General features: G+C 50.0%; 1 protein-coding gene across 2 annotated transcripts in view; it reads right to left on the minus strand.

The window, feature by feature from the left end:
- The window catches only part of MYO15A (myosin XVA), a 3,541,761-nt gene that overhangs the window by 1,130,968 nt on the left and 2,384,259 nt on the right, over positions 1–26,534 (minus strand). For both annotated transcript variants that reach the window (XM_069645706.1, XM_069645705.1), the window contains one exon: positions 13,701–13,906. In XM_069645706.1, coding sequence (XP_069501807.1) covers positions 13,701–13,906 — 206 coding nt within the window. The remainder of the gene's footprint in view (positions 1–13,700; positions 13,907–26,534) is intronic.

The following is a 26,534-nucleotide window of genomic DNA, read 5'->3' on the forward strand; positions in this document are numbered from 1 at the left end:
AGTTTTACTATAGCTCACAATATCGTGTAAGGCCCACAAAATTCTGAATACGTTTGTAGTAGTCCATCCATCAATCGTTGAAATGTTGCAACCAAAAGGGAGGACTTTATGTGTAGCAAAAGCTGTCTTCTCCTTATCAGGTCCATATAAAGGGATCTGTCAGTAACCCTTGGTGAGATCTAGGGTTGATAGATATGTAGCATTACCTAGTTGTTCTATGAGGCCCTTGATGCGAGGTATAGGGAATGCATCGAATGCAGAAATGGCATTGACTTTTCTGAAGTCAATACAGAAGTCGCCAACCTCCTTCCGGGTTGGTCACCAGCACAATGGGCGAAGACCAGGGACTATTGGAAGGTTATATTATATTTGCCTGGTTCATGAATTTAACTTCCTCTATGACTCTTGCTTTTCTTGCCTCTGGCAATCTATAGGGTTTTAGGTGTACAATTTTCCCTTCAGGTGTTCGTATATGATGGTAGATTCCTCTCACCATTCCAGGTTCCTCTCTGAAGACATCTGAATATTGTTCAAGTAAATCATATATACTTTGTTTCTGGTTGTTACTCAATAAAGGGAATATTAGCTCTTTATTATCAGAGGCATCAAGTATGTTAAGATGGTAGCGGAAGACTTGGTGGAGATTTCTTTCCATTCCTTGAATAGATTTACATGATATATTTGAGTCTTTACTCGTCAATCTGATTGGGAGACTCTATAACAAATGTCCTCACGGGTTTCAGAGCCCATCTGCTGCGCCCGGTGGCCCCCTTTTCTAGGCTGACTCACAGGTTATTGACAGCGATAAAGCGAGGCTTCTGACCACCACGACCCCTCTCTCTTTCGAGCAGCGGCTCTCTGTGGTTTAGCGTCTGCCACCGATGCATCTCTCACAGCTCAGGCTTTGCTCCGTAACTCCGCCTGGTCACGCCTGCTTCCTCTCTACAGTCTGCCACAGCCTTCCAGCTTCCCTCAGCTCTGCTTCCTGCTGCATATGCTCTGCATCTCTCAGTTGGTGCCAGTCTTCTTCTGCCATGCTGCCTTCCAGTTAGTGTCTGTGCTCCTCCAGCAGTCCGTTGACCTGCTTCGCCAATTGAAGACATCTTCTCGGTTCATGTCAGTTTTAAACCTCCCAATAGGATGATATGACCAAAAAAGACTAGACCGCTCACTACTTGTTTGGGAGTTCTGAATTGCTCTTGCTTGCCTCCTCCTCTTCCCAGTCCCTAACTGGTGTAGGTGATTGTGTGAGTCAATGGGAAAAGGATGCATTGATCTTTTTTGCCTCTTGCTTGTCCCAGTACTTAACTGGTGGGTGTTAGTAGGTGAATCACTGAGAAAATGGGGAAGGGAATGACAATAGCCTACAAACGCTTGGGAAAGGGAAGGTTCATTATGACAGAAAAGGTGGATAACGCGTCCCACCTAAGGGTACCTCACCTCCTCTCCCCAAGTTACCCCTCGCCTGGTAGTGGTAGTCCTACCTTGCATATCCACCTCCAGGGTCAGGATCAGGTAGCTTCAGCCTTTCCCTAGCCACTAGATGGAGGCATTGCCAGGGAAAGGGGTGAGGATACCCTCAGGATACCCCCAGATTCCTCACAGCTTCTATGCCAAAAAGGCTCTTCAGAATTCTCCGGATTTGTGAAGTGGATCGAGGCCCCTAATTTTAAATTATCAGAGAAGGGAATAAGTGATACCTGAAAACAGTACCAAAAAGAGATCAGCAAGAACAGGAACCTTGGGGATGTTTTTACAAGGCACAAAACATCCCATCTTAGAAAAGGTTTCATTACTATCCAACTTTGGCAGTTCCACTGTGAGTCCATGGTGAGAACATACCAAGGTATGTGTGGAATGGGTGTTGTTTGTAAGAGCCTCATTCTTCTACCTCTGGAACCTTTAAACTGGGCACAAATTGGGCGATGTAAAACACAGTCAATGAAATTTCTTTTCATATGAGGCCACCAACACCAGTGTTTGAACAAGAGCATGGTTTTCTATTGGCCCGGTCGACCAATCAATTTGCTACCATGTAACTACCGAAGCACCGTCGTAGGTTCCGTGCCATGGTCTCAGATGCTGTACAGACCCAAATGACTTACCCAAGAGGACGGACCGATTCATTATGTTCCATGGGTTTGTCGGTTCCCCCATCGCATGAGATAATGTGTCAAATTTACCACTGAGTGAACTTTGAAGACATGTAATGATGAAGTTGAAATGACAAAAAACACATACCACCTGACTTGTCTAACATTGGTGCATCGAGTGAACCAAGCACTTGCAAGTTACGACAGTCAGTATAGACTGCAACCTTGTGCTTTGTCCCTTGACGATGGCGTCAACATTCTTCAAAAGCTTATTTGAGAGGAAGACGTTCCTTCTCTGTAACAGTTTAATTAAATTCTATGAGTCTCTATTTAATGGAATAGCACAGTATAAAATGCAAGGATCAAGTAGAAGTAGTAGTAGTATTAAAAATAATTTTTAGGGCAACACTTATCACTGCATACACAGTATCAAGGCACAGTGGACATTTACAACAGGACTAACCATACACAAATACAAAACCAACATCATACAGAGATAAACAGAATACAGATACTAAAAACATTTGGTATCAGGGTACACACAGCACAGGACCACTCCTGTTACAGTGGTTGGGCAGCATTGGGATAATGCTCTGCCCATTGCATAGGCTAATGCAATGACCTTGACTATGTATGGTCATCTGGATCCAGATGTTACAGCACTGCATTGGTGGTTAAGGCTGCCTTAAGCTTTTGGAAAGCTTCTTGAGTTTCAGCGGGCCAATGATATGGTTTGGGTGATGTTGTTAAGTGAGCAGCTGTAGCAGAGAACCTGCAAATAAAACAACAATAAAAATGTGCCTAACGCAGGAACCCCTCTACGGCTTTTACTGTAGTGGGGGGGAGGCCACTTCATTATTGTCTGAACCTTTGAAGTGGTTGTTTGTACTACTTCAGATGTGAGTATAAACCCAAGGAATTGTACTTCTTAGGCAAGAACGGAGTAGTTTCTTACCTGTAACTCCATTTCTCCAGCATGGGTATATTTCATGGATTCACATGCTGTGACTATTCCCCGTCGTCATGCTGAGAAACCCTGGTATCTTTGACTTAGTAATTTTCCTATGGAAACAATTGACACCTTAAGTGTCTTATCGACGTTGTTGTGGGTGCTGTTGGTACCCATCAATGGGACGTCGAGTGTATAACTCCTCCCCAGCAGCTTCCCCTCAGATTTTAACCACTCCAGCAGGAGGAAATCCCTCAAAGAGGATGTTTGCCTGAAGGGGTAGGCTGGAGGGCGCATGCGATTCCATGAAAGATACCAATGCTGGAGAAATGGAGTTACAGGTAAAACTATTACCTTCTCCAGCATTAGATCTTTCATGGATTCACATGCTGTGAATAGACTTTGTAGCAGTATAGATATTTGCAGGTGGAAACCAGGCAAACACAGATTAGATGCTGTACAACTTTCTGCATTTATGTGAAAAGAATACATCTTCAAGTAGAGAAAGTAAACAAACCTGGAAGCTGCAGGGCTACCTTACTGGAACAGTGTTGAAGGACTGCCTGTTCCACCTGCACATCCACAGCGTGTTGCTGGTGTAAGCAGTAGTGCCTGGTGAAAGTGTGGGGCACTGCCCATGTTGCTACTTGGCAAATGCCCCTGATGGGTACCCCAGACCAGAGGGCCGCCGAGGCAGCCGTAGCTCTAGTGGAGTGCTCTCTTGGGGCCGATTGTAATGGGCTGTTGGCCTTAGAGTGGTAGAAGGAGATAGTAGATGAAAGCCATCTTGAAATGCCTTGTTTTGATATGGATCTTCCTTTATTGGATAGACCAAAGGCTACAAACAGCTGCTTAGCTGATCTTAAAGATTTTGTGCGAACCAAATAATACTTCAATGCCCTTTTGACATCCAGAGATTGCAGAGCCTTTTCTGCTGGTGAAGTGGCATTTGGAAAGAATGTGGGTAGAGTTATAGTAGCATTTTTATGAAACTCTGAAGGTACTTTAGGAATGGAATGAGGATTAGCAGAGAGGACCACTTTGTTTCTCATGAACCGTAGATATGGAGGGTCTATGACCAAGGCTTGGAGCTACGAAAAACATCTAGAAGACATGATGACCACTAAAAAAGCCACCTTCCAAGTTTGAAATGTAATGTGGTTTGTCGACAAAGGTTTGAATGGAGGCTTCATAAGCCCTGCTAGGACCAGGTTCAGGCTCCATACAGATGGAATCCTTTTCTTTGGCGGGAAGGTACGAAAAAGGCCTTTTAAAAAGTGTTTGATTAGCCTGTCACTGTAGAGAGGAGAAGATCTTCTTTTCCGCAAAAATCTGATTGCTGATAAGTGCACTTTGATGGAAGAGATTGCCAGAACGTCTGTAGCTTACTTTAGCAGATAAGGAAGGATCTGATGAGGTGTTATAGCTATCGGCTGCAAGTAAGGCTGCTGTGCACACCATGCACAGAATCTTTTCCATTTTCGGCTATAGGAAAGTTTGGTAGAAGGAGCTCTAGCTGCTACTAGAATGCGGCGGCAGTCTTGAGGGATATTCAAATGACGGAATTCGGAGTGGTCAGGAGCCATGATGTTAAATTGAGAGAGCCTGGGTTGTGATGAAAGATCATCCCGTTGTTCTGGGATAGAAGATCGGCCTGAGATCCTAGATGAATTGGATTGTCTGCTGCCAACTGAAGGAGAGCGGAGAACCAGGTCTGCCTGGGCCAATATGGGGCTACCAAGATTATCCTGCAACACCCTTTATATATCATCTGTATTGTTTTCCTTATGAGAGGAAAAGGAGGGAACGCGTAGGCAAACACCCCGTTCCAAGGGAACGAAAATGCGTCTCCCTGAGAGTCGGAATGCAGGATCTTGCTGGCAAATCTCTGCCACTGCTTGTTGTCAGGGCTGGTGAAAAGGTCTAGAGGGGGATGACCACTCCTTGAGAAAATGTTGGCTGTCTGGATGCTGTGAAGTTGCCACTAGTGTTTCTGGGACAAAGTGTTTGATCGCGTTCCACCTTGCTTCCGTAGATAAAAAATTGTGGTTCACCCTTTAAGACTTTTCAAAAATGTAAATTTTAGGTTGGTCAATTGGTTGCAAGAAGTGTCTCGGAGTTTCAGAAGGTTTACTCTGATATTCTTCAAAGTACATTCCGGCAGGACAAGTTGACAATGATGACTTTTCCTTGTTGAAGATGATGGTTCTTTTCTTTTCAATTAACCAGAACAGTTTCAGTGTTTTTTCCCAGATCATACACATCAAATGTTAAAAAAAGCTTGAGGGAGGCCACCAGGGGGCGCACAGGCAATGGCTGCCTGATTCCTGAGCTCCTGCTGACGCCGGGTTGTAGCGGGGACTGAGCCCCCCCCCCGAGACCCTCCCACGGTGCACGTCGGAGCCGGCGCAACCAGTGAACCCCTGGGGCCCCCGCTGTGCGAAACAGCGACGTCTGGGGACCCTCAGGAGGCGAAGATCCGGAGCCGCGGCCTTCTGCGGCGGAAAGGCAGAGAGAGACCTGAACGGCCTCAGGGCCGGGGAAGGGGCGGCGGCCCGCCGAATCGAGAGGCCTGCGTGGAGAGGCCCGGCCCCCCGCGCCGCGGCGTCCCGACAACCCCCACGTGAAAAACCTTCTTCAGAACGGGGGCCCAACACGCCCAACTGAGGTGGCGGCCTCCCTGCACTTCCCCCGAGTTGGAGGCGAGAAGCGTCGGAGGCCCGTACCCGGCCGGGAGGTGGGTGCATTCCCCCGGGTAGGGCCCCAGATTGGACGGAGAGGTGGCGCCAGGCCCGGGTGCCCCCCCCACCATCACGCCTGCTGGCCCGGGGAGGTGCCCGACGGCCAGAGTTAATACCGCTGGTCGCCCGCGGGGAGGGGCCCCCTCAACCTTGTTCTTGGCCGTGTCTCGGCCCCGACCCCCGCTAGCAGTGGAGACGCACACTACGGGAGAGAGGGCCGTGCTGGAAAAGGCCCCCACCAACAGTGCATACAGAACGGGCCCGCGGCCATCCTCCCCGAGTCAAGCAACAAACCCCTCCCCCTCCGTGGAGTGACTTGTGGACATCGTGGGTCCTGGGGCTGCCGTCCCGGGTGCGTGGCCGGGCCCCGGAGCAAGAACCCGCTGGACGACGGGGAACCCCGGGGACACCATCCCGGGGGGGCAGCGAGCAGGCAGCCCAGGTGAGAGGCCCCGTCCACGGTAGGCGGGGCGTGTGCCCGCCTGGGGGGCCACCCCACCATTCAGCAGGGCCAAAGCCCACGCCCCGGAGAAACCCACAACAACAGAACCCTGGGCCGGCGCAGCACACCTCCAGAGGCCCACTGGGCCACAATGCACCACGCAGCTCGGGGGCAATAAGCGCTCAGGACCTGAAGGGAGACCCCACGATCACACCGCTCAAGCGACCTGAGACACACCTTTGGCGCCCCTCACATCATCGGGCCCCCGGCCCAACCTGAACACACAGGCGGCGGCCGATCCAGGTGAGAGGCCCCCGTCCTCAGTTGGCGGGGCGAGTGCCCGCCCGGAGAGCTGCCCCACCCCCACAGGGGACAATCCATCGCCTACAAACCCCACTGGTGCGACGCACTACGGACTGGTCCCGGGGTGGCACAGCATTCCCCCCAATGGCCCCCCGGACTGCAGCGAAGCCTGCAGCAGGAGATCAGCAACACCCCATGAGCTGGAAGAAGGCCCTACAAACGATTTCCTTCCAAGAAACAGAGAACACTACCGAGATCCCCACTGTCTCCGGAACCATGGCCCACCCTGAATCCGCAGGCCAACCCGCAATGACGATGGAGAAAGGTTTCGCCTCCATCCTCCAGGAGATTAGAGAAATGAGATCCGACATTGCCCAGAAGTTCGAGAAACTGGACCAAAGGGTAGACAAAATCGAGGATAGAGTCCTACAAGTGGAAAATGATCAATCGTCCTATACATCTCAGGAAGTCAAATTCGACATGCGGCTTATGGCTCTGGAAAAGAGGGATGAAGAGAGAGCCAGGATCATGGACGACTATGAAAATAGGGAGAGGCGGAACAATCTAAGGTTCTTTGGGATCCCGGAGACGGAGGGCGAGACGGAGAGAGAGTTGACCCGAGTGGTGAGAGACATTATCACCCTCCTGTTTGCAGAGGAAATGACTACGGAACCCACGTTCGACCGGGTGCACAGGGCCGGGGGAAGGTCGGGGAGCCCCAGATCGGTTCTGGCCCGTTTCCATTATTACACTGAGAAAGCCAAAGTTCAGGAGGCTGCGAGGAAGGCGGGGGCGATAACTTATAATGGCGCACAAATCTCCATTTTTCAAAATCTCTCGGCTTACACCCTAGCTAAACGAAGGATGTGCCGCCCCCTGACACAACAAGTGAAAGAGAAAGGCGTTCGTTACAGATGGGGATATCCCTTCTCCCTATCCTTTGAATATTCAGGCCAACGCACAACGCTGGTAGCGGAAGAAGACATTAGGGGCGCTATTCAAGACTATGTGGGTGTACCCGCCCCCCGGAGCGGACCAGTGGGTCCGGAGGCGCTCAGCAGGGGTACCCCCGGGCAGTCCAACTCCAGAAGAAGGAAAACCGGCGCAAGGAAGTTCAAGAAATTGAACACACCACCAACACCAATGGAGGAAGACCGTGCCAACTCGGAGGGGTGACACCAGCGCCCCACGCAGATCATCGGGACTAGAAAACAGGAGTACTCTGGGGACGCTTTGCTTGCTGAACCTCCTCAAACTGCAAGTATAAGGGGGCATAGGGGCGATCATAACAGTGGGAACCGAGAGAAGTACCATTCAGGAATGCCCAAACTGAGATGTCCGGGGGGGTGGATGAGATGGGGGGTGGAGCTCACGTTAGCGCGCTTTGTAATCGATGCCTGGCCGGGGGGAACTGGCTGGTGGTCCAGCCAAAAATCCAGAAATGGAAGAACTACATGGCTGGACGCCGGGGAGGGGGGCGGGGGTTTGTTTACAAGTTGGGGGTTTTAGGGCGGGGAATGTGTTGGGGGTAAGTTGGGGAAACGTTTCAAAAAGGTCCAAACAAAAAAACACAGTGAGCAGGGAGGGAGCAACCATGCGACATCGGTGACCAAGGGGGAAGGTGACAGCGACTATGGCTGACGACCGACCGGCCCTAGGGGTGGGAACCCTGAACGTACGGGGCCTGAACACCCCCACGAAAAGATCCCTAATCAGCAGAGAGTTTAGGAGGGCTAAGCTGGACCTACTCTTCGTGCAGGAAACACACTTGGTGAGGGGGAGGGAGCCCAGGTTGCGGGGGGGGGGCGGTATCGAGGAGATATTCTATGCATCCCACAAAGGAAAGAAAAGAGGGGTTGCAATTCTGATCACTAGGGGGTTGGGATTCGAGAAAGACTCCATCCTCAGGGACCCCGAAGGCCGCTACCTCTTCGTACGAGGCTCCCTACAGGGATCGCCCATAACCTTGGCGGTAGTATACGCCCCAAACGAGGGCCAGGCCCAATTCTGGGAGGGAGTGGGAGAAAGGCTGAAAACTTTTGTCCAGGGCCCAGTGGTGGTGGGAGGTGATTTAAATATGGTCCTAGACCCATCCAGAGATAGACAACGGGTGGGTGCATCAAACCCCAGACCCGCTGGAGACGCCACATCACGCTGCTTTCAGAGGATAAATGAGGGCCTGAGCTTGGTGGACACGCTACCCACCGCCCGAGCAGGGACTCCCTCTTTCTCATACTATTCCTCCACCCACAAAGCCTTCTCCAGGATAGACTATATTCTCGTGGACGAGGTACTCCAACCACACATAGCGGGTTACAGGATAGACCCCGTCCCCTGGTCGGACCACGACTTGGTAAGGGTCACCCTGGCAGGGGACTGGTGTAGGGAACGGAGGGGACGCTGGAGATTTAACAAAGCCATTCTGAGGGACGAGGTACATGCCCAGACTGTCCTGGATGCCATTACAGAGTTCTTCGAGTTCAATGACAACGGGAAGGTGGGCACGCACACTTTCTGGGACGCCTTTAAGGCGACCCTAAGAGGAGTGCTCATAAAAATAGGTTCCCGACAGAAGAGGGAAAGGGAGACCCAGGAGAGAATTCTGAGGGAACAAATAGCGCGTCTCCAACCGGGGGGCTCCCCGGTACAGACCCTAGAGCGAGACCGCGTGGCCACCCTGGAGGACTACAGGCTCCAATTGAAGGACCTTCTCCTCCACAAAACGGAGAGGAGACTCCAAATGGTCAAACAGAAATACTACGAGAAGGGGGACAGAGCGGATAGGATCTTGGCCTGGAAATTGAGGGAGGTCCAGAGAAGCAGGATGGTGCGGGAGGTGAGGGACAACAGGGGAACACTAGGTTATGACACCCCCCATATAAGCGAAGCCTTCAGTCAATACTATGAGTCACTATATGCCTCGAATATGACGGTGGCGACGCCCAGATTGAGGAGTTTCTCGACTCCATACAGATACCGTCCCTTCCACGGGAGCTGGCAGAGGGGCTGGAGGTTAGGGTGACCGAGGAAGAGGTGGAGAAGGCGATCAGCGGGATGAAGGTGGGGACCTCCCCGGGGGAAGATGGCTTTTCGGTGTATTTCTATAAGAGGTTTCGGTCCTCCCTGTCTCCCTACCTGGCGAAGGTTTTCAACTCGGTTTTGGAGGGGGGCACTCTCCCCGACACCATGATGGGAGCCATTATAGTGGTCCTTCCCAAGGAAGGTAAAGACCCGAGGGAATGTTCGTCCTCCCGGCCCATATCATTGCTCAACATCGATGTCAATATCTTGGCCATGGTGGTGGGTAGGCGGATGAAGGGGATGATGCAGAAACTAGTCCACGGGGACCAGGTGGGTTTCATTAGGGGCAGACAAGGATCGGATAATATCCGCAAAACGATAGACTTGGTACACTTTGCCCAAAACTCAAATCTCGATGCATGCATCCTGTCCCTGGATTCAGAAAAAGCTTTCGACAGAGTAGAGTGGAGATACATGACCCTCCTCCTCCAACGAATGGGCTTTGGGACACACATCCTGAGCTGGGTTGCCGCCCTCTATAGAGCCCCTACCGCAAGGGTCCAGGTGAACGGACTGCTGTCAGAATCCTTCCCCCTCACCCGAGGGACTAGACAGGGCTGCCCTCTCTCCCCCCTGCTATACGTCCTCACGATGGAGGCTTTGGCCATAGCGGTTAGGTCTCACCCAGATATCAGGGGTATTAGAAGGGGAGAAGTAGAATTCAAGCTCTCCCTGTTTGCCGATGATGTCCTGGCATATCTGGTGGACCCGGGCTCTTCAATCCCTCCACCTCCTGTCCCTGGTCAGCTCTTTCAGGCGTTTCTCAGGCCTGAAAATTAACACCGCTAAGTCTGTCCTCCTACCGATGCGCCTAGTGGACCCGGTACTAGACCCCCTTGTCAGGTTTCACGGGATAGCTGTGGGCAAGAGCACCATAAAATACCTGGGTGTCCTCCTCACTAGGGACTTGACAGAGCTGGGGACTTCCAACTATGAGCCCATGCTATCCGAGATCACCTCTGACCTGAGGAGATGGGGAGGTATGATCCTCTCATGGTATGGTCGGATGACGGCAGTCAAAATGAATATACTGCCCCGGCTTTTATACCTCTTTACAGCCCTACCTACCCGGGTACCCGCTCAAACCTTCATAGAATTGCACAAGGGGGTCTGAGACTTCATTTGGCAGGGGAAAACCCCGAGGGTCGGAAGGGCCACCCTGACGCTTCCAAGAGAGGAGGGGGGATTTGGCCTCCCAGACTTCCAATTGTATTATCATGCAGCACAACTGCGGGTCCTCCTAGAACACATGAAGGAAGGCTTGCGGACATATTGGTCATATTTGTAGGACATGGATGTCCAACCCCTTAAAGTCTGCGACCTCCTGTGGGCCCCTCGCAGGTCTATCCCGAAACAAGCACTGTCCCACTCGACCCTGGGTGTTCTCTGGGACATCTGGAGGGATTGCCCCCAAACAGCCCATCTTTCTTCTTGGCCGTCCCCTATGCCCTCCTTGTGGGGGCCCCCCCTGAAACTGGGCAGCAGAAGGTTTAGACAATCCCAGCGTTGGTCTGATGCAGGACTGCAATGGGCGGGCCAGCTGTTCAGGGAGGGAGAATTCTTGAGTTATGAGGACCTCCGGGAGGGACTGGGAGGCGGGACCCTCTCCATTTTCGAATACCCCCGCTTAAGGGCATCCTCAACGACCCTGCATGTGGCCCAAATCTGCGAAGACAACTAACTCCCTTCGAGAAACTCCTTGACTTAGCAACCTCTAGAAAGGGTGCGGTCTCCAGTATGTACACAGTCCTAAACACCCATGACCTCCAGGCTAGGAGAGGTTTCCGTGGGTTTTGGAGTGGTCTGGCGGGGGAGGAGATATCAGAGGACGCCTGGGCTCGTATTTTCAAGATATCGTTTCATGGAAATCTTTTCACCTCGGACATGGAACACAACTTTAAAATCCTGCAGGGGTGGCAGAGGGACCCGGCAAAACTCTTGAAAATGTTCACAGGGGTATCACCAGAATGCCCGAGGGGCTGTGGCCAGGTAAGGACTAGAGGTCACATGTGGTGGCTAAGCCCGAAGGTGGAGACCTACTGGGAATCAGTGAGAGATTGGATAGAGGAGGTAACGGAGGACCCTCTGCCCCTCAACCCGCTGACCAGGCTGCTGGGCCTCCCCCCGGAGGAAGCAGAGTTGCACCGGTACCCCAAAATGTGGAAAACCATGTTGAGAGCAGGCAGAGTGGCCCTGTCCCAGAGGTGGAAGAGCCCGGAAACACCTTCTAAGGAAGATTGGATGAAAAAACTTAAGAACATGTTCTTGATGGACAAATTGACTGCCTTGGTGAACAATGATTCATGCTCATTCCTCGCTGACTGGTATGGGATCCAGCAGACATGGGGATGGGATGTCCATTAGTTTCGGGATCGTGCCCCCAGATGGTCGGGGCGTGATTGTCACTGAGAAGGACGACACCCGATGGGGGGTCCCCACAACCCGGGGCGACGTTGGCCTCAAGCCAGCAACTGTGTTGGTCACATGTCGCGGTGCTTCAAAGACCTAGGAAAAGATGTGAAAGTTTGGTCTCTTTACGGTTGTTAAGTTCGGATTGGACATGGGGGGGGAGGGGGATGGGTTACGAAAGGGGGGGGGATTGGGGTTATTGTAATGTTCTTTTTTCTGTTTCTTGTTTCACTAAATGCTAATAAAAACCAAAGTTAAAAAAAAAAAAAAGCTTGAGGGGCTTATTGTGGGAAATCTTTCATGGTTACCTTAAACAATGAAAAAGCTAAGAAAATAACACAAAAGAGACAACCACAAGATGACAAGTCCAGTGTATCACTTCTTGTGTGGCAGGAGGTTGCGCCTGAAGATCTAAGTGTCAACTTTGCAATAGCCATTGCAGAATCTTCTTCTCTTATTAACATATGACCAATGTTAAAAATAAGGCTGCTATGCCTGGAAGTTTGTTCATGCCCTCACTGCAGTCTAATATGTAAACTTTGATGTGTCATACGAGGTAATGATTGAAAAAGCAATCCTCACGAACATCTTCGTTTGACGGGCATAATTCTGCCCTAAACCCACCAACAATTGAAAAGGGATCACTGGCAACTGGATGTTCTCAGCAGAGACTTGGTATACGGGAGTTGAATTTGGCCCGTTACTTAACCTAATTTGGAGCAAAAATATGCTATGGCCCTCCTGATGTTAGACTGTATTTAGGAAGTTGGTCAAACATGTATTGTAGACTGGTCCTCACATAACTTCTCAAGCAAAGTATAACTTTGCCATTTCTTATTTTACAAATTAATCTTTTAAAATAAAATATGTTTCTAATTCCTCCATATTCCCTTTTTTCCATTGCTTGATGAGAATATTTATGTCACAATCTCGACTCCGAGAAGGCGTGGTTCTGATGCACATTTCACTATCATGGACAAATTCTTCCCATTATAGCTCACAACAATTTACAATTGCTGACCAACGTGATAGTGTGTGCATTGGAAGAACAGCATTATGCTATAAGAGTATTTAGTCTGGTAGATTTGAAATACGGTAGCTAAGCATATTCTATGAAGAGGAATTTAAAAAAGGTATTCAGGCATGTGGCAACTATGACACACATGGCGCCAAGCTTGGAATCAAATCTATTTCTGCAAGAAACTGCCAGTCACTTTGAACCCCAATCCCTTTTATTTCACACCTCTCCTTAGTACATGTGATCTTTTTGCAAATATATTAGCGATGGAAATTCATGTTTCAAAATATTTGGAATTCATATTATTTTGATTCCCCAAATTGCAATCTGTATCATTTCTGAGAAAAGTTGCAAATTATGAAATCAAATTGAAATTCTACCACTCTGGGTATTTCATGCCACTACTCAGTTTGAATGCCTGGGACATTTGTATTACGTCACAAGCCAATAGCCATTCAGGATTTAATATATTAATTTGGTGATCTGATAGGTCTATGGGAATTCTGTATTGATCAACACCATACTGCTATTCGAGCTAGACCTAACAAACACATTTCAGAAGAATGCGTACCCATGGTGATAACAGGTTTGGTATTAAAATGTCCTTCAAAAGCTATAGATAGAGTAACCCAGCCAAAAGAGAAGGGAACCACTCAGTACTTACATCCATCTTCCTGTCAAATTCATGAGCGACCGCTGTAGATGCAACTGCCACAGCTAATGCAGACGAGGCTGCCACCTTGCCTTGCTTGTTCTTTGGCTCCTCTTTCTTGTCCACAGGCAGGTGGACAAAATCTGGCGCTGCAACTGGCTGCACATATTCGGAAGGGAAGAGTCCGGCTCTTCCGTGGATGGCTCCAAACTTCCAACCTGTATATGGCATAAGAACAACTTAAAAGCATTCATCCATAAGGGCTGCCTAGCTTGCATTCAGCCTAATACACACCATTAAAACCCACTGTTATACGAAGGGTAAACCATCCATTACTGCTTTAGAAAAAATGGCTACCTTTTATTCTGGAACATCACATTAGGGTGTTACTGGAAGCCTTGCAACATTAAATGCGGCCCCTATGTGTGGCTACTATCTTTGTAGTGTGCAGTCGTTCTGCTACAGAGTTTAAAACCAAATACTATTTGCAGTCAACTAGCTGACCTTCCAGCATGAGGTAAGGATGACACTGGGTAACCTAAAAGAAGGTTTAAGTTACTTACCTGTAACTCCTGTTCTCCAACATGGGTCCGGCATGGATTCACATGCTCATAAATAAAGATTACACAGCTACGTATACATAACCATGGGAGGTAGCAAAGCTCAACAGAAGTAAAAACACTCTGGAACAGACTCACCTCAAGTGAACAGGTTGCGTAGCACTGCTTGGCTGACATGGGACTGCTCGCTGGGATCGCTGTCGACGCAGTAGAACCTTGTGAGGGTGTGCGTGGACTTCCACGTAGCAGCCCTGCAGATGTCGAGCAGGGGCACCCCAGAGAGAAACGCCATAGTTGCTGCAATGCCTCTGGTGAAATGGGCTCTCAGCGGGCCTGGATGAGGTCTGTTAGCCAGCCGATGACAGTGCATAATGCAGCCTTTGAGCCACCTGAGATGGAAGCCTTCAACAAGGCCTTCCCCTGATTCACAGGTTCAAAATTGATGAACAATTGAGAAGTCTTCCGAAAACCTTTGTGCATGCCATGTAAAACTTCAAGGAACAAGCAACGTCCAGTGAATTCAAAGCCCTCTCAGCTGGCGACGACGGATTCGGCAAGAAGACAGGTAACACCAAACGCTCATTGATGTGGAACGCACAAGTACGGCTGTTTGCAAGACAGGGCCTGGATATCCCCAACTTGTCTGGCCGAAGTGATCGCCACAAGGAAAGCCGCCTTCCAAGAGAGAAACTTTAGTGGGGCCTGATGCATAGTTTCAAAGGGGGCCCCCATGAGCTTAGTCAAGACCACATTGAGTTACAAAGCTGGGGTCGAAGCCTTCACTGGTGGAAAAGTCCTCAAGAGGCCACAGGGAAGGCCTACCCAACGTCCTGATGTAACAGGGTATGGCGGCCAGGTGCACTTTGATAAAGGCGTGAGCTAGCCCCGCCTTGGCCAAGGAAAGCAGGTATGGCAGGTGCTGAGGGGCTGTGACACACAGAGGAGTAATCTTCTGAGTTCGAAACCACATGGTACCACTTATGGCTGTAGCACTATAACGTCAAAGAAGCTCTGGCCCTGGCCAGGATGTCCTTACATTCCAACGGCAAGGAATAATGTCCAAACTCTAGGGCTGCAGGAGCCAGGCCCCGAGGCTCAGTAACGCTGGGTTGTGGTGCAGAATAGCCCCGCCTACCCTGGCGAGAAGATCGGGAAGTAGAGGCAGCCTGATGGATGAGGCCGCCGACATAGCAGATCAGGATGTCGCAGACATGCATGAGCGATGAGTGTTATACTGCAGTGACACTGTCTGAGTGTGTTGATCACTCGTAGTGGGAGTGGGAAAGGAGGAAAGGCGTAGAGGAATAGTCCCTCCCACGGGAACAAGAAAGCATCCCCCATGCTCCTCAGCTGCAGGAACTAGCTGACAAAACTTTGACACTTGGAGTTCGCAGCCGTCCCAAAGAAGTCGATCTGGGGCAGACCTCACACGTGGAACAGAAAACCAACTTGATCCTGGCGAAGCTCCCATTCGTGGCAAGAACGTAGCTCCCTGCTGAGCGAGTCTGCGGTGGTGTTCTTGGTACCTGCCAGGTGAAAAGGGACAAGGAACATGTCCTGAAGAATGGCTCAGCGCCACAGGGCCTGGGGCTCCGGGGAGAGAGCCAGAGACCGCGTCCCGCCCTGCTTCTGGATGTGGAACATGGTGGTGGTGTTTTCTGTGAAGATCCTCACCCCTTTCCCCTTCAGTAATGGCAGGAATGACCTGAGGGCCGAGAATACTGCCCGAAGTTCCAGGATGTTGATGTGGAGGGTCTTTTCTTCTGGTAGCCAGAGGTCTCTTGCATGCAAATGTCCGGTCTGGGCCCCCCCATCCTTCCAGGGAGGCATCTGTGGTGACCATCTCCTGGTACAGAGGGACTTGAAATGGAGCTCCTTGCGTGAGGTGAGGGCGCACGTCCCACCACTGGATTGCCAGCTGGAACTCTTAGTTGAGGGTGATCTTGTCTGTCCAAGAGCCTGAGATCTGCAGCCACCTAGCATCCAGAAACTCATGGAGAGTCCTTGTCTGTAGTCTGCAAAGAGGGATGAGGTTGATGCAGGAGGACATCATGCCTAACAGCGAGTTGCAGGCTTGCACTGTAGCTGACTGCACCGACGACAGAGGTGCTGTACCTTCCCAAGGATTGCCATCACCCTCTCTTCCGAGGGAATGCCAGACAAGCGACCTTGTTGAGTCTGATGGCCAGAAACACAGCATTCTGCGATGGCTCCAAGCAGGACTTTGGATCATTTTTGGAAAATCCCTGATCCGCCATTAGATGCACAGTCCTCGCCGTGTGTTGGCTTTCCAGTGCGTGGGAGTGGGATCAGATAAGCCAATCATCCAGATAAGAGTAGACGTGAATGCCCTCGAGACAAAGATGCGCCACCACCAGAACCAATCACTTCGTAAATACCATTGGGACCGATTTCAGGCTGAAGGGGAGCGCCTTGAACTGATTACCAAGCGCCTGTACCATGAACTGCAGGAACTTCCAGTGTTTCCGGTGGATTGGGACGTGAAAGTAGGCGTCTTCCAGATCCACCAATGCCAGGAAGTCGCCTACCTCCAGAAGGCCGAGCATGTGCTGCAGCGTGCCCATCCTGAACTTCTGAGACTTCCAGTACTTGTAGAGGCGCCTTAAATCCAGGATCGGCCGCAAGCCCCGTGACTTTTTTCAGACCAGAAAGTATCTGTAGTGCACCCCGGAGCCTCAGAGGAGCTGGGGAACGGGATCAATAAGCCCTGCTTCTTTAACATGGTGTGGACCTCCTGTAGCAGCTGCGCCATGTGTTGTTCTTGTCGAGCTACAGGAGGAATACAAGGACACGTGCGTTGGAACTTCAAGGTGTGCCCCTGTTTGAGCATGTCCAGCACCCATCTGTCCGTGGTGATGGTCTTCCTCACACTGACAAACATCGCCTAGGGTGTACAAGTGGGGGCCCGAGTCCATGGTCGGTTCAGGTCTGCTTCGGCACCCTGGCCTGTGGACGGCGTAGACACTGTCCTCCGCTGCCGTAGGCCTGTGAGCGACCTCTGCACGCCTCTTTAGTTGTGGAGCAGGAAGGTTGTCAATAAGGGGTGGTATAACCCTTGGAGGATGTGCCGAACTTCCCTCTCTAGGATCAAAAGGACGACGATCAACACTGCTGTAGGGTCCCCAGCGAACGTGCCGTCTCGGTCTTGATAGTTTGTAGAGACGCATCAACGGTCTTGCCAAAGAAGTTTTCTCCATCAAATGGCATGTCTACCACTTTGGATTGGACGTCCGATCGGAAGTTGGTGACCTTCAGCCATCCTTGCTGACGAAGAGACACTATGTTGCCCATTTGGCAGAACCCTGTGTCTGCGATGTCCAACGCCACTGTGATGGCATGGTCCGAGGCCACCTCCCCCTCCTGAAACAGGGCCAGGGCCTCAACTTTCTTGTCCTCAGTCAGGAAGTCCAGAATAGGGCCCATTTTATACCACAGTTCCCAGTGAATGGCCAGGGCATTAGTGGCCTTAATGTTTAAGGCTGCGGAATAAATTATCATCTTGACCATTGCATCCAACTTCTTCCCCTTCTGGTCAGGGGCACCATGAACCAAGACGATGGGTCCCCTCAGCGCTTCCTGGTGGAGTCGGGAAAGGCTGGGACCTCAAGCACTTGGGGGCCGAATTCTGGACCCTGTACTTCTTCTCTAGCCTATCCCACCTGGGCCTTCATCAGATACAAGCCCTCCTCCCAGACATCATCTAGCAAGAGAACGGACATGATGGTCTTCCGTCTGGACACATGCCCGCTGGAAGAGGAATCCCTCCTTCTTAATCTCTTCAGGCACCAGATGAAAGAGGTCTGAGGCCCTGAACATCATGGCTTGAAAGGAACCAACCTCATCCGGTGGAGAGGACATGGCGGTCTCGTCCATGCCCAACGGTTCCACATCAGCCAGTATGAAGTCATCGGCCTTATCGGTGTCCGTTGCCATAGAAGCCGTATCTGTGCGTGTGTGTGATGCCAGTTCCTCAGCTGGAGTCAAACCATGATGCAGAGGTGGTGATGGTGTCAGCTGACGCTTCGAGCCAGCTGGGTCCTTTTGACTTAAATCTTCGGCTGGGGTGGGATCGCGGCTGGAGGCCTTGTGGGGGTTTGAGATGGTGCAGGTCCTGGTGTGGGGGGCCATATCTGGTGGATCACTGACACTAGTGTGTGCAGTGTCATCAGAATATCCAATGACATGTCCCTTGGCTGAAGAGTGAAAGGAACGAGAGGCGTAGGGTTCGGGCTGATGCGCCTCCTCTGGCGTGGGTGTTAGGCAGAAACCTGTGCAGTTCCCTTAGGGACCACTGCAAAAGGTTTAAGACCACAGGAGTTAGCAGGAAACCCAATTGGTAGCAGTCTGCACCACCCAGATTTACCTGGTAGCTGTGGCTGAGCAGTCAGACTTCTCTCAAGAAGAGTTAGGCAGTATACAGAGCATACACAATAGGGCAGGTAAATACAGTAGAACAAGCAAACACTGACCAAAGCTTTGGTGTAAAAGATATATAATTATTTATTTAAAAACACATCTATGAAAACACACTGGCATTGATATCAAGCAAGTTCAAAAACACAGTCACTCAAGTATATACACTCCCTTAAGAGAATATTAGACAAGTCTTAAATAAAGCACCACTTATTTTCAGACAGCGGTGAGCGCTTAACGCAGATGGCACTCTAATAATTCGGTTAAAAAGGGAGAGGAAGGCAGAGCATAAATTGAAACAGATCCCAACACTTTCAAACAAACACAGCAAGAGAGGAAGGCAGAATAAAACCGTGAAGTTAGAGTTCCAGAAAGCCGGATCCACTTTAAGAGGATCAGAACGAAATGTGTCCAAGGTCACACGGTTGAAAAGTGCACAAGAGTCTAGAAAAGGTTCAGAAAGGAGTTGGACCAAAAGAAAGGGACCAGTTAGATGGTCAAGAGGCCAGCCCAGTCTAGAAGGTTAAGGATTTACTGTCACCTTGTAGCAATCTATAGAAAGGGAGGCCAGGTGGACACAGTACCTTGAAATGGTGAGAACACTCCAGCGGGGGCAGTTGTTCCTGGCAGCGGTTGCGAGTCGGTGCTTCGTCCAGCAGAAGAGAAGATCTTGTTGGGGAGGAAAGCAGGAGGTCGTGGTGCTGCCAGGGAAGAAACCAGCCGCAGAGTTTCTCGATTCAAAGGAGTGGTCCTTTTATTCGCGGTTCAGTGGTAAGTGGCTATCCGGTTGCCGGAGTGCTTGGCACAGGCAATTCGACCACTAGACATCCTGGTAGGCGAAAAGTAAAGCGAACTGGTTGTCCCCACCAGCTTAAGGGGAAGAGACTCTCCGGCAAGAAGATCTCCTCTGTCGTCGGGAAATGGTGAGATGGTTCAACAGGGCTCCACCGATGGTGTTGTTGTTGCAGGTTGGCTCAGATTCTCCCTCTTCGGATTTTCAGGTCCTGTGGCGACCTCTGAAGTTCCAGTCCCAAAAGCCCTGCTTTTATGCAACACATCAAGGAAATCTCCGGCCTCTCCATCCCTTGGGACCCAGGAATTGTCCTCCTGGGCGAATCCGGCGATGGAGCATTCCCAATCTCAGGTCACATCTCCCGACTATGTAACCACCTGCTATTAGCCGCAAAGATAGCTATGGCTCGATTATGGAAAGACAAAAATGGCCCCTCGATCGCCCTATGGTGGGCCAAATGCTGGGAGATGGCAGTAGCAGAAAAAATCTCGGCAATCCGCTCGGACTCCCTAAACAGAACCCTGAATATATGGGACCCATTCTTGGACTACGCGGCCAAATACCCAACCCTCACCAGGAGACCTCCACTTACTAGATGGCTCCAATGCAGCCCTCTCTACTAACTCCCGACCACCCACCGAACATACCGGAACAGAGGGATCAGGCTCCCAGAACTCTCCCACTTAAGCGCCACACCCAGAATCTGCCCACCATTTTCTCCGTCCTCCAACCCACATTGGGCTACAAAGACACTAATTGAATGTTTAAAATGTAATATTTTGCATTGTTGCATGTAACACTTTTTCCTGCAAGATCAATAAAATGTTGTTATGAAAAAAAAAAGAAACCCCCATTCATTCAGCCTAGCTGTTAATCAAAATCAAACAGGCTAAGTGGTGAGCCGACCGGCTCACCACTTGGGCCAATCACACAAGAGTGCGACTTGAGTTGCCAAGGCAACTCAGTCCAGGGTGCCTAAACCCCCCCCCCCCCCCACACCCCCTGTGGTACCCAGACAGAGTGGCACCACTTTTGGAGGCTTCTGTGGAGAAGCCCGCCAAAAAGTGGAACAAAGGGCTCGACTTGGGTTGGAGTCACAGAAGAGAACACAAACACCATTTTAGAATCGAGTTCTGGCAAAAAATACCAACCGGTGAATTAATATTAAATAAATAACCCGGCGGTATGTTCGAGGCTATAGGAATTAAATAATTAAAGTTGGTAGCCTCGAACAATGGGAAAATCCCATAGAGATATATTCGCGGTCGAATATAAAAAGTAGTATCCACTGCCACCAGCCAAACCTCGATCAGGGGGACGGAGACGTGCCCCCTCGAATAACAGACCCCGGGGCAATCGGATTGCCCCGACCAGTACGTCCACAATATGATGGATTGTACTGGTTTCTGTTCATAATTTGGGACTAGTAAAAGCCAATGGTGACTTTACATGCTCTGGGAGACAGTAGTCAGTCCCAGGGTATGGAGTCTATGGTGGGGTGTCACTATGACACCCCTGTGTCACTGCACTGAGGGTGCTGTGTAACACACATAGTAAAAAAACATAAGAACCTATGGAGTAAACGACCCCATAGCCCATACAACACATTAACAGTCAAAGGAACCCCTCAAATCAAGCCCAAGAGTGTGAGGAAAAGAGTCTCACTCTTGGCAGGAGAAAAAAAAACAAACTCCAGAAATCCAGTAAGGCTGCTGGGGACTCACTAGGTTAGGAAATTCAGCCTAAACAGAGAATTCTCCCTAATACTCACCCCCCCCACCCCCAGACTAAGGGACAGGAGGATTTAATCCACTCCTGGATGAATCTCATACCTCTAGTCTATGACATGACCTGTGCTCGATGGTGAAATCAAACCCTTGCAGGCAGATTGACCATCTCAATAGTTTTGGGTTTTCCCCTTTCATTTGCATTAACCATCTCAAGGGTTGGTGGTCAGTCTGAATGACAAAAGTAGAACCATACAAGTATGGCCTAAACGTCTTCAGAGCCCACACAATAACAAAACACTCTCGTTCAATGGTTGCCCACCTTGTTTCAGGATCCTTCAGCTTTCTACTGATGAAGCAAATGGCGTGCTCCCTACCTTTCCCATCCAGTTGACTGAGGACTACACCTATTCCTACATTTGACGCATCTGTCTGCACAATGAAAGTTTGGTGGTAGTCAGGAGCTTTGAGTACTGGGGCTTGGCAAAGAGCCTTCTTCATGTTTCCAAAGGCCTGATTGCACTCCTCATTCCACTTTACCTTTTTAGGGAATTTAGGAGAGGAGATGACATTCAGTGGAGAAGCTATGGTCCCATAGTTCTCTATGAAATTCCTGTAGTACCCGGTGAGACCTAAGAAGGCTTGCACCTGGGTCTGAGTAGTAGGTGTTGTCCAATTTTGCACAGCTTCAATCTTACTGAGCGAAGGCCTTATTTCTCCACCTCCTACCTCATGTCCAAGGTAGACCACTTTACTCTGTCCAATCTGGCATTTACTTGCTTTTATGGTCAGATTGGCCTTCCCGAGAGCCTGCAAAACATAGCTCAGGTGGTCCACATTTTCTTCCCAGGTTTGGCTGAAGACTGCAATGTCATCCAAGTATGCCCTGCAGAAGTCCTCCATCCCTGTCAGAACCTGATTTACCATCCTTTGAAATGTAGCAGGTGCATTTTTCAATCCAAAAGGCATAACCTTAAACTGGGGTAGAAAATGCAGTTTTCTCCTTGGCATGGTCTGCCAGCGCTATTTGACAATAGCCTGACGTCAAGTCAAATGTGCTGAGGAACTTGGCTGCACCAAGTCTATCCACCAACTCATCTGTCCTTGGCAAAGGGTGGGCATCAGTCTTAGTGACTGCATTAAGAGCTCTGTAATCCACACAGAATCTAAGTTCCTTAGATCCTGCCTTTGGTACTAACAAAACTGCGCTAGACCATGGACTAGTAGAGGGCTCTATTACCCCGAGATCAAGCATCTTGCTGACCTCACCTTTGATATAGTTTCTTACATTCTCTGACTTTCGATATCCTCTGCTTTTGACTGGCAGACAGTCAGCAGTGAGTATGTCATGCTGTCCCCAAGGGGTCAAGCCTGGTGAAAGTGAGAACTTAGAGGCAAACTGATTCAACATAGATCTGCACTCTTTGTGTTGCTCAGGTGTCAGATTTGAAGAGAGATTTACTCCTTCAATATTTTTGTCCAAAGGTAAGCCTCTGAGGAGATCAGGAAGAGCTTCACTCTCTTCTTCTTCCTCTGATGATGCTAGAAGCAAAGCTCCTACATCAGGTCTGGAGACATACGCTTTTAGTCGGTTGGTGTGGAAGACTGTGGGAGACTCCTTGGGATTGCCCAAGTCCACCAGATAGTTGACCTCTCCAAGTTTACCCACAACTTTGAAGGGACCCATCCATTTGCCTTGCAAGGCCCTCTGCCTTGTTGGAATCATAACTAGAACTAGCTGGTCTTGAGTGAACTCATGTTAGCCTTTTGATCACGCCAGTGCTTGACCAAAGCTTGACCAGCTTTCAGGTTATCACTAGCTTCTGCCATCATGTGTTACATTCTCCTCCGGAGACCTTTCACATACATAGTCAGTCACACTGACTGGCTTGGGGGAAGGAGCACTCTCCAACCCCTCCTTAATCAGGGCCTCTGACTGGATGGCCATAGAGAAGTTCAAAGGGAGAATAACCTACTCCCTCCTGAGGGACTTCTCTATAAGCAAAGAGAAGGCATGGCAGAAGAAGATCCCACTTTCTTTTAAGGGGGTCCTCTAAAGCACCTATCATGCTCTTCATGGTTCTGTTGAACCTTTCAACCAACCCATTTGTCTGAGGGTGGTATGCGGTTGAGAACTTGTAAGTAACTCCGCAGGTTTTCCACATGGCTTTCATGTAGTGGGACATAAAATTTGACCCCCTGTCAAGAGATTACTTCCTTAGGAAACCCAACAGTGGTAAAAATGACAAGGAGGGCCTTAGCCACAGCCGGACCTGTAACAGTCCTCATATGAATTGCCTCAGGAGACCTAGTAGCATGGTCTACTACAACAAGTATAAACCTGTTGCTTGAGGAGGTTGGAGGATCAAGGGGACCAACAATGTCAATCCCTACTCTCTCAAATGGGACTCCCACAACTGGGAGAGGCACTAAGGGTGCCAGATTCTTGGAGCCAACCTTACCAGAAGTCTGGTAGGTGTGGCAGCTCCTGCAGTACTTATCTACTTCAGCCCCCATCTTTGGCCAATAAAAGTAGAGTGAGAGCCTTTCCTTAGTCTTCTTGAAACTCAAGTGACCAGCCAAAGGAATCTCATGGGCTAACTGCAAGAACTGTTGTCTGTTCTCTTGGGGTACTACAAGTCGTTTGTAATCCCCAGGGGCAGACTCTGTTGGTTCACTGTAGAAGAAGCCATCTTCCCAGTGCAACCTATATTTCCCAGGCTCTTGCCCTTCAGCCTGAGCATCTGCCTAGTGGCGAAGGCCTTCCAGAGTTGGACATTCTCTCTGTCCCTTACTGAAGTCCGCCCTGTTGGGTCCACCTTCTGCCAGTAAAGACTGCAGCTCAGGATGGTCAACAGGATCCAGATCTCCAATGAGTTCTTGGCCTTCCACTAGCTCTTCCTCAGAGTCTAGTTCTACGACACAGGGTTGTACCACCCTCTGAGCCTCAGCTGGAGTGTAACTTTGGACAACCTCGGGGAATTCCTTGTTGGCTGCACTGGAGTGCTGACTGCTGGTTTCTTTTTAGAAGTTTTAGGTTTCCCCTTTTCTTCTTGTTGTTTGGATACAGCAGCTGACAGCTCCAGTGGAGTAGGAGTGATCTCTTTCTTCATCATCTCCTTGGGAGTACCCCTCGTGGTTCTCTCCCTTGCAGGTCTGGTGAGCTCCTGTAACCTTTTACTAGGAGGTCTGGGGGTATGTGACACTACTCCAAGAGTTTTCAAGTCATTACCCAACAGAACCCTTCCTGGCACCACACTTTGTATGCTGAAAGGTATCTTCACAGTCATGTCATTACACTGGATGAGAACTGGTAATTGGGGAAGCATCTGCACAGGCCCTCCAGCTAACTTGTTGAGGCGTTTGGGTACCTTAGCAACATCCTCAGCCTGAAAAAACGATTTGTCCACCACAGTTATGCTGGCCCCAGTGTCCCTAATGGCAGGTGTCTCCTGACCATTCACCTGGACACTGTCCTTATAATACTCTTTAGTATTATCTGGGATAGAATTATAGACATCTAAATTATGTTGTTCCCACAAACCCAGAGACGCTAAAGAAACACTGGCTGAGACTCCAATGGGTTCATCAGCCAGTAATAGAAAGTTTACACTTGCCATTTGTACTTCCTCCTCTGGAGCGAAGGCTAAGGAGACAAGCTGGACCCCTGAAGGTTTACCCTTACATCTGGGATCTCCTTTCACATGGTCAGTAGAGCCACAAACAAAGCATTTACCAAATGCTTTTTGGAATGGTGGCTTGTTCTGACCTCCTTCTGGTTTGTCACCAGAAGGTACACTAGCCTGATTCGGTTTCCCTTGTGGTTTACCCTTATGGTTTTGTTTGGGGCCCTCTTTGGGATTGGAATTATTAGAATTCTCTTTAGAGTCCTTTGTAGGCTGTTTTCCCTCATCCTTCTTCTGAGTAGCCCCAGAATCCTTGTGAGTAGCCCTGTTGGCAACCCACAAGTCAGCAGCCTTAGCTAGCTGTAAAGCTCCCCCGATTCCCACGAAGGCGCCGACCTGTTCTCGACTGCTATGACCTCTTCTAAGGTGATGCACAGGACTCGGAAGACAGACTGGACCGGACCCCCAAACCTCGCCTGTCTGGCCCGTAGAAGAATCCTTCTGTAGATGGAAAAGGGGATTAACTGTCTGCTGGATAATGTGTCGGACTCCCCCCCTTCCCCCTCTCACACTCCTCGAACCCCCTCCGCGGTTCCCCGTAGAGTCTCACCTTAGAGTCTGAAAGGACGAGCTCTCCATCCTGCTTCCGATGCAGGGGCGCGTAGATTTCCAGTTACTTCACTGGATCTCGGGTTTGGTGAGTATTCAACTCCGCTTGACTTTTCCGATATGAGGCCGTAAGTATTCAGTTGCAAAAGTTCAAGCCTTAATTGTCCGTTGTCCTTTTCTCTATTTCAGATGCAGGATGAAGAATCCGCGTTGAGGAATGGATTCGCTGAAGGTAAACTCTGGTGAGTCTTTTTGATGGATGGTTCCCTTAGTGATCTTGCTTTCACCCACTAATGCGTGTGTCTTTTTCCCCTTAGGGGCCGGGGTACGGAAGTGCCAAAGAAGCGGCGCCGACCCGAGGTGATGAAAGATTGTCCCAACAATAATCAGGTAAGTCTTAAGGTGGAAGAATCAGGCCTTCCTTAATCTGTTCCTTCGCTCACCTTTGTTTTGTCTCTTTTTCTCCTTAGGCGCTGAAAGGCGACGGATGGTGCCAATGGTCGCTGAAGAGCCCGAGGGCGCCTCGTGAAGGTGAGTGGAATGCGGCCCTGCAGCGAGCGATGCAATGCGCTTCTAAAAATAATGTCTTTTCTCAGGATCGTCGGAGTGATGGTTACGGACTCCGGATGGAGGTAGGTAAAGTTCAATTATTCACCTTTCTCTCCTTTCCTTCCTTTTCAGGTGTTCCAGGTTGCAGGCGGGCGTGGCTGGAGCCAGGATGCAGGAGCAGACACGGTGAGCGTCCAGCTGCTAGATGCAGAACAATGCGAAGCGTGTGCTGCTGTCTGGGCGTGGTTTAAATAGCCCCCAAAGTAGTTCCAGGTAAGTATTCTTCCTCAGCCACGCCCGAATGGTAAAATAGTCCCATAGGTAAAACAGTCCCTTTCAGACCTCAAGGAGGTCTGGATTCGGCAGCATGGTCTGCATCAGGTAAGTCCATCCAAGCACTCCCATAATGAGCCTGGCGCCTATGGTGCCAGGACTGATGCCTTCTATGAGCCTGGCGCCAAAGGCGCCAGGACAAAGTCCAAGGAGCCCCTATAAGGGGTTGCTGGGTCCCTACCTGGGGACATGATGTCTGTTTCAGGGACGCTGGT

Source organism: Ambystoma mexicanum, chromosome 2p (genome assembly GCF_040938575.1).
Source record: "Ambystoma mexicanum isolate Mex_15411 chromosome 2p, UKY_AmexF1_1, whole genome shotgun sequence".
In the NCBI taxonomy this organism is placed as follows: Eukaryota; Metazoa; Chordata; class Amphibia; order Caudata; family Ambystomatidae; genus Ambystoma; species Ambystoma mexicanum.